This window comes from Polypterus senegalus, chromosome 6 (assembly GCF_016835505.1).
Source record: "Polypterus senegalus isolate Bchr_013 chromosome 6, ASM1683550v1, whole genome shotgun sequence".
NCBI classification, from domain to species: Eukaryota; Metazoa; Chordata; class Cladistia; order Polypteriformes; family Polypteridae; genus Polypterus; species Polypterus senegalus.
The window spans coordinates 119,247,017-119,260,154 of NC_053159.1; the positions used below are offsets into that span (position 1 = coordinate 119,247,017).

General features: G+C 40.2%; 1 protein-coding gene across 2 annotated transcripts in view; it reads left to right on the forward strand.

The window, feature by feature from the left end:
* Positions 1-10,200, forward strand: part of LOC120531501 (claudin-4-like) — a 41,855-nt gene extending 31,655 nt beyond the window's left edge. Inside the window, exons 3-4 of one of the 2 annotated variants that reach the window (XM_039756968.1) lie at positions 6,143-6,263; positions 8,581-10,200. In XM_039756968.1, coding sequence (XP_039612902.1) covers positions 6,143-6,263; positions 8,581-9,336 — 877 coding nt within the window. In that variant the 3' untranslated portion in view covers positions 9,337-10,200. The remainder of the gene's footprint in view (positions 1-6,142; positions 6,264-8,580) is intronic. The other variant, XM_039756969.1, reaches the window with a different exon arrangement.
* The last annotated feature ends 2,938 nt before the right edge of the window (positions 10,201-13,138 follow it).

Below are 13,138 nucleotides of genomic sequence, written 5' to 3' on the forward strand. Positions count from 1 at the left end.
GGTCAACATAACTGAGCAAACATCAGTCCGGGTGACAGTTTGGGAACAAATATCCAGGACGAGGTAGCAAAATTGATCACCAAGTGAAGAGCTCAGAACAAAATACAAGTTAGTATTCCTTGGTTACAAAAACCTAACACTTAATATCAGTTACAAAGAAAATCACCAAACAAGTGAGTTTTCAAAAGGTTCTTCAACACATAGAGGGAGTCACAATTTAAAATGGAGGTGGGTATGTCATTCAACCAGCTAGGAGCTAAACATGAAATGAATCTGGATTAAGATTTGAGGACACACAGGGGTGGCATCACCAGAAAAGAATCTGGATTGAGCTTTGGGGGCACGCAGAAGTGGCATGAGTGGTCAGGAAGAGAATAAACCTCAGAAGACTCTCCACATATATATATATAGGTATATAGCAAGCATCAAGGATTTGAACTTAATACATATTGCTACAGGGCAGCACGGTGGCACAGTGGTAGCGCTGCTGCCTCACAGTAAGGAGACCTGGGTTCACTTTCCGGGTCCTCCCTGCGTGAAGTTTGCATTTTCTCCCCGTGTCTGCGTGGGTTTCCTCCAGGTGCTCTGGTTTCCTCCCACAGTCCAAAGATATGCAGTTTAGGTGCATTGGTGATCCTAAATTGTCCCTAGTGTGTGCTTGGTGTGTGTGTGTGGCACCCTGCCCAGGGATTTGTTCCTGCCTTGCTGGCTGGGATCAGACCCCCATGACCCTGTGTTAGGATATAGTGGGTTGGAGAATAACTGACTGACTGACATGCTGCTACAGGGAGGCAATGTGGTGTGGAATGATAACCATTCCTCTGAAAAGAGAAGTGATATGTGCTTACCCTGGCAGGTTGATCACCAGATGTGCCACTGCATTATGCATTATTTGAAGCAGCTTGGTGACACATGCCAGTACTCCTGCCAGTAGAGAGTTGCAGTAGTGAATACCTGATAAAACTAAAGCTTGACCCAGGATTTAAGCTGCATACTCTGTTAGGTATGGTCTAATTTGGCAGATGTTGCAAGACTGAGAGGCCATTGCAACATGTCCAACAAAGGACAGCTTGTCGTCAATCAACACCCCAAGACTGCAGGATTTCCGATAATAAGCCAAGCTGAACAGACATGGGGCGTGAAATAGACAGACAAGCTGGTATAACAAGAATGTGTGTCTTTGCCAGCTTCAGCTGGGAATGGTGTTCCTTCATCCAGGTTGAAACACTAGTGAGACATGCAGAGATTCTAACTAATATCATGTGGTCTTCAGGAGGCAGAAACAGATACAGGTTAGTATCACTGGCATAGTACTGATAAGAGGAATCATGGGACAGGATGATAGGGTCTAGGGAGGAAGTGTATAGGGAAAAGAAGAGAGGGCCCAGCGCCAATCCTTGGGGTAGCTTTGTACTCGCCTGGTGCACCCTTGACATTTCTTCTCACCAAGACACATGATAGGATCTGCCCATAGAGGCAGAATTTGAACCACCTGAGGGCAGTCCCAGTGATTCGAAGGTCAGAGAGGGAGGCAAGGAGGATCTGGTCCTTGACAATGTCAAAGGCAGAGGAGAGATCTAGCAAGATAAGGACAGATGATATGTTGGTAGCTCTAGCCAGCCGCAATGTGTCGACAATCGTAACACTGCACAACAATTTTTTTTTAAATGTCTTGCTTCCTGAAAAGTTTTTGCTGATTGTGACAGGTACCTACTGGGTATGCACAAATATAGTTTTGATTTTACTGTATCACATATGAACTCTGAGAAATAGACATTTATATGTTTACTGACAATAACATATTTAGTCACGTTTATGTTTCGCATAAGCTATTAAATTCAACTGAATTAAAAGTGCTTTGCTCCTGATTTTTTTTTTGTATTCAATGTCTGGTGCATTACGTTGCAGTATCCAACAGTAGTCAGCAAGCATTGACGGATTCCAGTTGCCCTGGTATCGTTTCTCCATCCTAGCAATGTCCTGGTGAAACCTTTCACCGTGTTCTTCACTGCGGGGAAGAAGTCCAAGTGTGAGTGGAGGAAATTAATCTTGAGTGACATGCTGCACTTCATTTTCTTGTATGCTTTGAGAAGTTTGTCTACCAGATGAATGTAGTTTGGGGCTCTGTAATTGCCCAGAAAAGTGTCAACAACGTCTTTGAAGGCTTTCCAGGCAATTTTTTCCGGCCCAACTAACAGATCTTCAAACCACTTGTCACTCATAACATGTTTGATCTGGGGGCCAACAAAAATGCCCTCTTGGATCTTGGCATCAGTTATTCTTGGGAACATCTGTCTTAAATAACGAAAACCTTCCTTGTTCAGTGCTTTCACGAAATTCTTCATGAGTCCCAGTTTTATGTGAAGAGGAGGTAAAAATATCTTTGCCGGGTCGACAAGCGAATTCATATGCCACATTTTTCTGTCCAGGAACTAACTTTTTATGGAGTGGACAGTTCTATCGAGATTAATGCGACTCTTTGGCACGGCTGTCCCATTCACAGATGAAACAACAGTACTTTGTATAGCTGAGCTGCAGTCCTACTAACAGAGCAACGACTTTAAGATCTCCACAGATATTCCAGTTGTACCTGCTATACTGGACGTGCTTCAGCAACAGTTCCATATTCTCATATGTTTTTTTTCATCTGTGTTGCATAGCCAACAGGTACTGAAGGATAAACGTTGCCATTGTGTAGCAGAGCAGCTTTCGGGCTTAACATTGATGAATCAATGAAGAGACGCCACTATTCCGGGTTGTGATCACAACTCAAGGCCGAGAACAATCCTTCAATGTCACAACAAAAACAGGGACTGTCGACTTGCGTAGAAAATTTGGTTATACAGTCCCGATCAAAAGTTTAAGACCACTTGAAAAATGGCAAAAAATCATATTTTGCATGGTTGCATCTTAACAAGGTTCCAAGTAGAGCTTCAACATGCAACAAGAAGAAATGGGAAGGAGACAAAACATTTTTTGAGCATTCAATTAATTGAAAATAACGATTAAATTGAAACAGGCTGTTTTACAGCTAAATAATAATAATAATAATAATAGATTTTATTTATATCGTGCTTTATATTTAACAATCTCAAAGTGCTACAAAATAAGCTGATCAAGATTTCAGGACCACATGCCTTTAAAAGGCCAAATCTGTGCAAAGATGTGGATTCATTGTCATTTTCTGTCAGGTAGTCACACGTTCTGATGGCAAAGGCAAAAAAACTCGCCCTTTTTGAACGTGGTCGGGTTGTTGAACTGCATAAGCAGGGTCTCTCACAGCGCGCCATCGCTGCTGAGGTGGGACGCAGTAAGACAGTCATTTGGAATTTCTTAAATGATCCTGAGGGTTATGGAACAAAAAAGTCAAGTGGAAGACCCAAAAAAATTTCACCAGCACTGAGCCGGAGGATCCAATTGGCTGTCCGTCAAGACACTGGACGATCCTCGACACAAATTAAGGCCGTTACTGGTGCTGACTGCAGCCCCATAACCATCAGACGGCATCTGAGACTGAAGGGCTTCAAAAACAAAAAACGTCTTCAAAGACCTCGTCTCCTTGAACGCCACAGAACTGCTCATTTGGACTTTGCAAGAGAGCACCAAACATGGGACATTTAAAGGTGGAAGAAAGTTTTATTCTCTGATGAGAAAAAATGTAACCTTGATGGTCCTGATGGTTTCCAACGTTACTGGCATGACAAGCAGATCCCACCTGAGATGTTTTCTACGCGCCACAGTGGAGAGGGCGCCATAATGGTCTGGGGTGCTTTTTCCTTCAGTGGAACAATGGAGCTTCAGGAAGTGCAGGGGCGTCAATCGGCCGCTGGCTATGTCCAGATGTTGCAGAGAACATTCCTCATGACTGAGGGCCCTCGTCTGGGTTACAGTACACAATGCCCGCAGGACAACGGACTTCTTCCAGGAGAATAACATTACTCTTTTGGCCTATCCTGCTTGTTCCCCTGATCTAAATCCAATTGAAAACCTTTGGGAATGGATGGCAAGGGAAGTTTACAAAAATGGACAACATTTCCAGACAGTAGATGCCCTTCATGCGGCCATCTTCACCACTTGGAGAAATGTTCCCACTCACCTCATGGAAACGCTTGCATCAAGCATGCCACAACGAATTTTTAAAGTGATCAACAATAACGGTGGAGCTACTCAGTCCTGAGTTCATTTTTGGAAGTTTGATTTCTGTTTTGGGGGGGTTTACGGGTTTTTTTGGAGGTGTGGTCCTACACTTTTGATCAGCTGTAAAACAACCTGTTTCAGTTTAATCGTTGTTTTCATTAAATTGCATGCTCAAAAAATGTTTTGTCTCCTACCCATTTCTTCTTGTTGCATGTTGAAGCTCTACTTGAAACCTTGTTAAGATCCAACCATGCAAAATATGATTTTTTGCCATTTTTCAAGTGGTCTTAAACTTTTGATTCGGGACTGTATCATGATGTCGGTCTCAAAACACAGACATTTCCGTACCTGGTGACAACAAACACCATTCCTGCAGTCTCGAACCCAGGAGCTCAGATTTTGCTTTTGACAGACTCAAATCATTGACCAAATTGTTCAGTTCGGGCTGTGTTATCAGATGTGGATCGCCTGATAAGCATGGTTCAAAATCCGGGTCAATGTCACTGTCAGCACCCTGCATTGCATTTTCTTCATCTGGTTCGTCTAAGGTCCAATCCATTGGTGGTTTCGGAATTGGAAGACTGTCATCATGTGGCACGGATCTCATTGCTAAAGGCAGATTAGGATGTTTAATTGACTTCTTGTTTTTGGCAGAGAAACCAGACATATTAATCAAACAGAACTAACAGTCTGTCACATGGTCTTTCTGTTCTTGCCATATCATTGGCATAGCAAATGTTATCGTCTTTTGAGTGCCTCTGAGCCAGGCTATCAGACTGACAGCACATGTCACATAGCAAATGTGAGGCACCCATTCCTTGCCTTGATCACCAATTTTGCAGCCGAAATACAGATGATAAGCTTTCTTCACAAGAGCAGTCATCCAACGTCTCTGAGGCGCAAGTGTATGTTCGCCACAGATATAGTAGAATGTATCATGGCTGTTACAACATTGACGAGACATATCGCCCGACACCAAAACGTCTATAGCATCAAGCTTACTTACTGTTATATTGTTACAGATACTATGCTTTACTATACTGATACTATACATACACACTGACTATCTATATAAATCAAATGAGCGGGATCGGTGTATGCAAGCCACCTTTATAGCATGCTGAGACAGCGTCAAGCTCGTTCAGTTCTGCCCAGCCATGCCCAGGATGTCAACTTCCACAGAACAGCTTCCAACCTGGCCTGATTCCATGCCTGGACATGCCCAGGCTGCACAAACCGTTGTTGATAAGTCACTTATGGGAGCGAAAATGTTTAGATGCAAATATAAGAAAAAATCATGACAAAACTTAAACTTTCTCTGATGTGATATTCATGATCAGTCCTCCAAAATCTATAAGAAACACCCAACAGTGTCCAAGAAGCAAAAACTTTGTTGTGCAGTGATTAGAGCCGTCTCTGTGGAATCGCCCCAGTTGAAGCCTGACTGGTTAGGATCAAGCAGTCTGGTCATAGTGTTGGTAGTATTATATTGAACTACATTATACAGAATAACCTTTTCTCTTATTGTTTCGTTACTGTCTTTAATTTAAGGACTCTGTATTTGGCCTATACAATGTAAATCTGACCAGGTTTAAACACAGGTAAAGTTGATTAAAAAGCATATCATATACTGATGTGGTTCTGTCCAGCCTTATCTAGGAGGACACTGTTCTTGTTGGAGGCTGGTTCTGAATTCTCTGTGACAGAATTCACATTAAAACCTTCAAATGTTGCCTGTGGAACAGAGAAGCCAGAAAGGCACAGAACTGACTCTTGATACAAGCACTATGAAGTGGAAACACTGCGCCAGGCAGGATCTTGTAGTGGTTAAGAGTTCAGGGGTCAAACCATGAGGTTGTGGGTTTAAATCTTTCTATTGACACTGTGTGTCTATGAGCAAGTGCTGTAATTGGAAAAACAGAAATATAACTTATTGTATGGCAAATGTTACAAGTCACCTTGGATAAAGGCGTCGGCCAAATAAGTAAATGTAAATGTAACCCAGCCTGCAGTGTCACCCCAATCCAGTTTTCCACTTTGGTGAAAGGGTGCAGGATTCCCGTACATTGATATGGTTTTCTTCAAGACACCCAGCTTCTTCCAACTTGGTGCTGAATTATAATCTTGTAAGTATTAAAGTATGATTCTATATAATTTAAATAGCATAATATAAAATAAAACTGAATTAATGTTAAGCAACTGAAGATGAAGAGGTGACACGAGCGAAGTGCTTAAATTATGATGGATATTAGTACAATGGACCTCAGCTGTTTCTTAAAAATAAATTCTTCAGCAAGAACCTGGGGACACGTTTGGAAATTTGTTAAGGGAGAATTTTTCACAAATGTTAGAAAGTTTCCCTTCAAACAAAGAGTCATAGGTGTACTGTATACATAACTTACAAATAGTATGGCAGACAGTAGAAGCTTAGGGACCTTCAACTTTTGTTATATATCTTCAGTTATCATCAACATTTTTGATTATTTTGGAGAATCCAGACAAATAGGAATGGCAAGCTTGTGGATTCTCATCACAATTATTGTAATGTTTTAATGCCTGATTGAACAAATAGATTGGTTCGCTGCCAAATCAAAGTCTGCACAACATGAATGAGTATGGACAGCATTATGAGCATAAAGAGCCATTGGTGTCCTGCCCAGGGCTCACTTCTGTGAGGCTTTAGCTTCCTTGGACCCAGAACAGGAGAGAATTAGAAAATGGCAGGATCGATGAAACTTGTTGCCAATATCTAAACTGTCTTATTTCTTTCCTGTTTGACAGATATGCTCATTTAGATGTTTTACTTATTACAATAATAATAATAATATTATACCAATAATAACATTTGTTTATATATAGCACATTTCGTACATTGAGTATAGCTCAATGTGCTTTGTACAAGAATTTCAAATATCAATTACCATTAAAATATATAAAGATAAAAGCAGATACTAGCAAGGTGCTACTAAGGTAATAAGAATAATAATACATTAATTGAGTAATGTATTATTATTTACAAGGGGGAGTCAAGCTAAAGTTAGAAGATGGAATATATTAGAAAATGGAATGAACCTTAACAAAACTGATAATGTCATTTCTCAATTTGGCCTCTACCCTTCTCAATGCACTTGTGCCACCTGCCTGGAAGTGCCAGAATTCCAGCAGAATAAAAGGTTTTGTTGTGCACCCGAGTTACTGTCGAACTTTACATGCCGAGGGGTACTACAGTCACTAGTGCAAGTTACTTTGACTTGCTGGAGACCAAGGTGAAGCCTGCTATGTGATCCAAGCGGCAGGGACTGCTGTCTCAAGGAGTCCTTTTGCAAGACAATGCCCACCCACACACCAAGGCTTGTCTGGAGAAACTGAAGTTTGAGGTATTGCCACATCCATCTTATTCGCCAGATTTGGCACTGTGTGATTTCCACATTTTTGGACCACTAAAAAAAACATCTGAGTGGTCACCGATGTGAACAAAGCAGTGCACGAGACATTATCAGTTTTGCTAAGGTTTGTTCCATTTTCTAATAATCCCATTTTTTAACTTTAGCTTGACTTCACCTCATATTAATAAAGTATACAGAATTACTAAAAAGTTTCTTAAAACCATTACAGATTTTTACTACAAATGCTAATGAGGTAGCTTATTTGTTTTCACAATAGCTATGGATATAACTAAATGGCAAAAAAGGAGAGGAAAACAAAAACTCCAGGAATATGAAACCTGGAGAAAATCAATCTCCGGAAGCCCACAGTCACCACTAGTCCAAAAATACAAAATTTTCTGCACCACGACCAAATGGCTGCCCAGCATCTCGTAGGAATTTAGCAGGACATTTTCTAAATCTCTATCAGTCATGAAATTGTAGAGCTCTGATGTTTCCAGATTCACTGTAGAAGTGTCCTAGTGGTGGGTAATATAGATAGATAGATAGATAGATAGATAGATAGATAGATAGATAGATAGATAGATAGATAGATAGATAGATAGATAGATAGATAGATAGATAGATAGATAGATAGATAGATAGATAATATGTCTCCTAACATAAGTGGGAACCTTCAACAATTGTGAGGTGCCACAGGAGGATTCCAAGAAAGAAACGGGAAAGTGAAGGGGTTAATAACCAAACATTATGCTAACTATCTCAAATTTAGTGTCACAGTACTAACCTAGACAAACAGCTTTCGATTTTTTTTGATCATGTTAATACTGGAAAATAAACTTGAATTGCTGGTTGTCAACTCGCTTAAGTGTTTTCCTAGACAAATGCTAGCTGAATTTTCAACCTATGGCAAGACTGTTTGGGAGGTCATGTTAATGCATGAGAATAAACTTGAGCTTCAGTTCAGGGCTCCACTTCCCATAAACTCATTCTGTTGGTTGAGACTTACAGTCATCTAACTTTCTCTCTTTTTCTCCTTTTCCTTCCCTTACCTCAGAAGATCTACTGCAAGCAAACACAAGAGCAACATCCAATAATTGATTTCATCTCCTTCCATCTTCAAGAAGCTAACCAAATAACTGTTTCCTCAGTGAAGCTGCCAATGTATTCTGCAGGAGTAGAGATCCTTGGGGTGACCTTGTGCGCGATGGGCTGGCTAGGCGCTATGACTGCATGTGGCCTGCCCATGTGGAGGGTGACGGCCTTCATTGGCCAGAACATTGTGGTAGCACAGGTTATCTGGGAGGGCCTCTGGATGAACTGTGTGGTTCAGAGCACAGGGCAGATGCAGTGCAAAATTTATGATGAGATACTAGTTCTTCCACAGGATATTCAGGCAGGACGTGCCCTCACCCTATTGTCCATCTTGACAGCTTTCTTTGGGATACTGATTTTCATTGTTGGAGCAAAATGTACCAACTGTATGGAGGCCACTGAAATTAAACCAAAGATCATTGTCACCGCTGGAATTGTCTTCATAATTTCAGGGTTCCTGATGATCATCCCTGTTTCCTGGTCTGCCAACACTATTGTCATGCAATTCAATGACCCAGATCTAGAAGAAGATCAGAAAAGGGAATTTGGGAATTCGTTATATTTTGGATGGGCTGCTGCTTGCCTTTTATTATCTGGAGGAGCTCTGCTCTGTTGTTCCTGTCCTTCAAAAATGCCTAAACATAAACCATCCCAAGTGACCTTTAAGTCAGTAAAGTCTGCAGATACTACTAGCTACAGCAAGAAGGAGTATGTGTGAGCAAACTATTAGTCTGATAGACCATATCATGGCTTCATGGTGAACACAGATCAATCTCAAATGACGAGTCAATGTACAAGATGTCCCCTCTCCTACTCCCTCGAGCAATATAGCTAATACTCCATTTCTGTATCTAAAGTGTTAATTGTTCTTGTGCCTTTGAACATATAGAATTAGACTACAAGCAACTTATGTTTGCAGATGATAGACAGCACCAAACTGTTAAGGAATAAGGACAGGGCCACCCACACAATGGCCACAAAATAATGTTAAATAATGGCACTTTTACATGAACAAGGGCACAACAAGCATGCAAGGTGAAGGTTAATTTAACATTAACCCACCCTATCTGTCCAGCCATAAAGATTCCAAAAAAAGAACCCAGCAATAAAACCAAGTAGTTTGTGCTAAAACAAACAGCAACAGATGTGCCTCAGCGTATGTGGGGGTGGCTGTTGAGAGACAGAGGAGAAGTGAGATACTTCAGATAAAGAAAGCCAAAAGTAGGCTACTCAGAGAATGTGAATGTTTTCAAGGATACATGACAGAGATATGATTCAGCTGCTGCATCAAAAATAAATCACAATTACAACATCAGTGCACTTGTCTAGCTGTTTGTGCCTTTCGAAATTCTGCTGATGACATTTCAGATTTTACATTACACATTTCCTTTCCGCCTCCTTATTGATATGAATGTCTATAAGCATTGAATCAGAAGTGTCTGCCTTGCTGAAGTCCATGTGTCTTCATACACTGATTAACATGTTTGCTTTGTTAGTGCTAACTGCTGACAGCCTGGTGGATTATAACTCTGTGCTTCTTTAAATAGTCTGTTCTTGTTATTAAGTATTGCAAAATGATCAGTAGGGAATGACATGATAAATATACTTAACTAATTAAATATGTCCTTCCATAAACAAGATGTGTGTTCTTTATTTTTTAACTAAAACTGCTCCTGCGTATAAGACATTGAAAATTGGGAACTCCAGTGTCTGAAGAAGAAAACTGATAAGGCTGCTTTGAGGCCTAGCTGTGATGTTTTTAACCATTTGTTAGTTTACAAAGGCTTGCTGGGCAAATGTATAGGGTGGTCCAGGTCTAATTATGCAATTTTCGTTACACTATAACTTATTAAGTTTATTACATAGAAAATCACCCGAAAAATCCCAGACCATCGAGAAGTGTGCGAACTGACAACATGAAGAATCGTCTTTGCTTTGAACTGGAATTGTTCCTGCATAGATCAAAGTCATCCAGACGATCTGGATGCATAATTAGATCTGGAAAACCCTGTAGAACTAATGAGAACAAACAAATAGTAGTTATTGCTAATGCATAGTGGTGAATTCAATATCACTGGTGAAAATTAAGAGGAAAATGATCGGGATAAGATATTGGGACATCTTAACTATTTAAAAACCAAAAAACCTTGAGGGACTCAATGGTCGCCTTTTGTTCATCAAAACCTCCTTCCCCTTCTTCCTGGAAACATAACTGTAGTCGACCCTTGATATACAAACGGCTTGACATGCGAACAACTTGATTTACGACCAAAATTTATGTTTTGATTTACGACCAACATCTTGCATTACGACCCAAATGCGGTCACGTGTATCCACTTGTGCGATTGTAAACAAACAGCCAAGAGCATTCGTAAGCGTCAGTCGGAGCCCAGATACATGTGTTTGTGGACGTAATTTCGGTCAGTGCAGTGATTTATCTATATATATATATAATTCACTAAGACCATGGCAAGCAAGACACATAATTGCTAATGAAGGAAGAGAAGGTAACAAAGGTAAAGAAAGCGATTGTTAAGGGATGTTAGCTAGTGGGCTGGTGCGGCACATAATGATGTCATCAGGCTGAGTCAGCACCGGCTTGCTTTGGAGTGTTTTATTATAGCAGTTCACAACACGACCAGCTTTGAACTGAGTGCTCGACTACTGTCATTATTAACTTGAGAAACAGCGATCACAATCGAAACAAAGAAGGAAATTGTGCGGAAATATAAGAGTATATATATAATATGTACAGCATGTCGAAATCCACCATCTTGACAATTTTACAAAGAAAAGATTTGCATAAGGAGGCTCCTTCTAAACAATAACCACCTTCCGTTTCATTCTCCTCCTCCTCCCTTCCTGCAGCCCAAAGATGTCAAATTAAATGGTGAGTACAGTATGAAATTGTTGTTTCTGGTAGGCTAGGCACTTTTTATAACTTTTTGGTTAGTACATTAGAAAAATTATTGGTGTTTTGGTAAATTATGTGCATTATACAACCCTTTTTTATTATGAAAAGGTTAAGTAAGTGTTGCCGTGGGTGGTTCGGAGCACATTATGGGCATTTCCATTATTTCTTATGGGAAAAATAGTCTTGGCTTTCAACCAACTTGAGTTACAATCAGCACTCGCGAACGAATTGAGTTTGTAAGTCAAGGGTCCACTGTAATTAACTAATTAAAATAAACCGGCCTTTTTGTTAGCAGTTACTCTCTGAAGAAAAACAAAACAAATAAAGGGTTTGGTGCAATTTTTTTTTGGAAACACTTGTGAGTATGGGATGTGTTTTTGTGTGCGAGTGGGCCCTGTGATGGACTGACATCCAGTTCAGAGCCTGTTACTGTTTTTCTTCTTATGACAGCTTCTAATAACAGCCTTTCTTCTCATGATCCCTGCAACCATGGACTGGATTAAGCTGCATTGGGAATAATAAGTCCACATAATATAAATCCAGAGTATCTCAAAAATGGCAACAGAAAAAAAATTAGAAGCTTACTTTCCTAAACCAAAAAGAAAAAGATAAATGAACCAAAAATTTCCTTTTTTCCATAATCTTGCATATTTAGCACAGTAATAGGATATTTTACTATTAAGAAACTAGTAACAGGTCTGCTCCTCTCCTTAAAATGTCATTAAAGGCCAAGACTTAGGAACCATGTTAGCATTTCTTTCAAAGACAAAGAGAATACATAAACATAAACTGTAGGCACAGTTATACATTTTTGTGACTATCTATTCCATCTACATGGTTACGTTTGGACAAGTGGTTTACAAATTAAACATAAATACGTGTTTAAGCCTGCTAGGTTTAATTCAGAGTCAGAGGGGGCCAGAGTTTATGCTGGCAGCACTGGGTATAAAGCAGAAACAGCCTGAGCAGGCTACCTTAGGGCATACACATGAACATCCACTCACAGTTTCACTCATAGTGGGGTCAATTTGGTACTCTAACAATACATCTTTGGGAACACAGGAGGAAAACCCATCAAGAAGCGGGAGAACGGGCAATGACCAAATAGGATGCTGGAACCAAGAAACAACAGTACTAACCACTGTGCTACCATACCAGTCACATGCTTATAAAGTAAGTAGCTGTTTGAAATGCATGAAGTCACTGGATGATGTCCAAGCTGTGGCTCACTGTGTGATTTAGTGAGCTACTAAATTTGACTGATCAATAAATGTCAAATATCACTGTTTGCTGCACTGTAATGTAATTGGTTTTAAAATGATGAATCCCCAAATCCCGCTCTACATACTCTGATACTACAAAGGAATTTGTCATCATGGAACCCTCAATGGAAATAGCAGTTCACATTCTTAAAGGCTGAATTTCATTTTAGTGAAACTGCCAACAGGAAGGGCAAGAAGACATAGCCTCACATCAAGATGGTGAATGAAAATCAAATGCATTAGCAGTTGAAAATATCTTCAAAACTATAAATGTAAAAAGGCTGAGCACTGAGTGATAGTGAAGAATATGTTAAAATCAGGAAAGTTGAGAGCCTGAAGAAGCT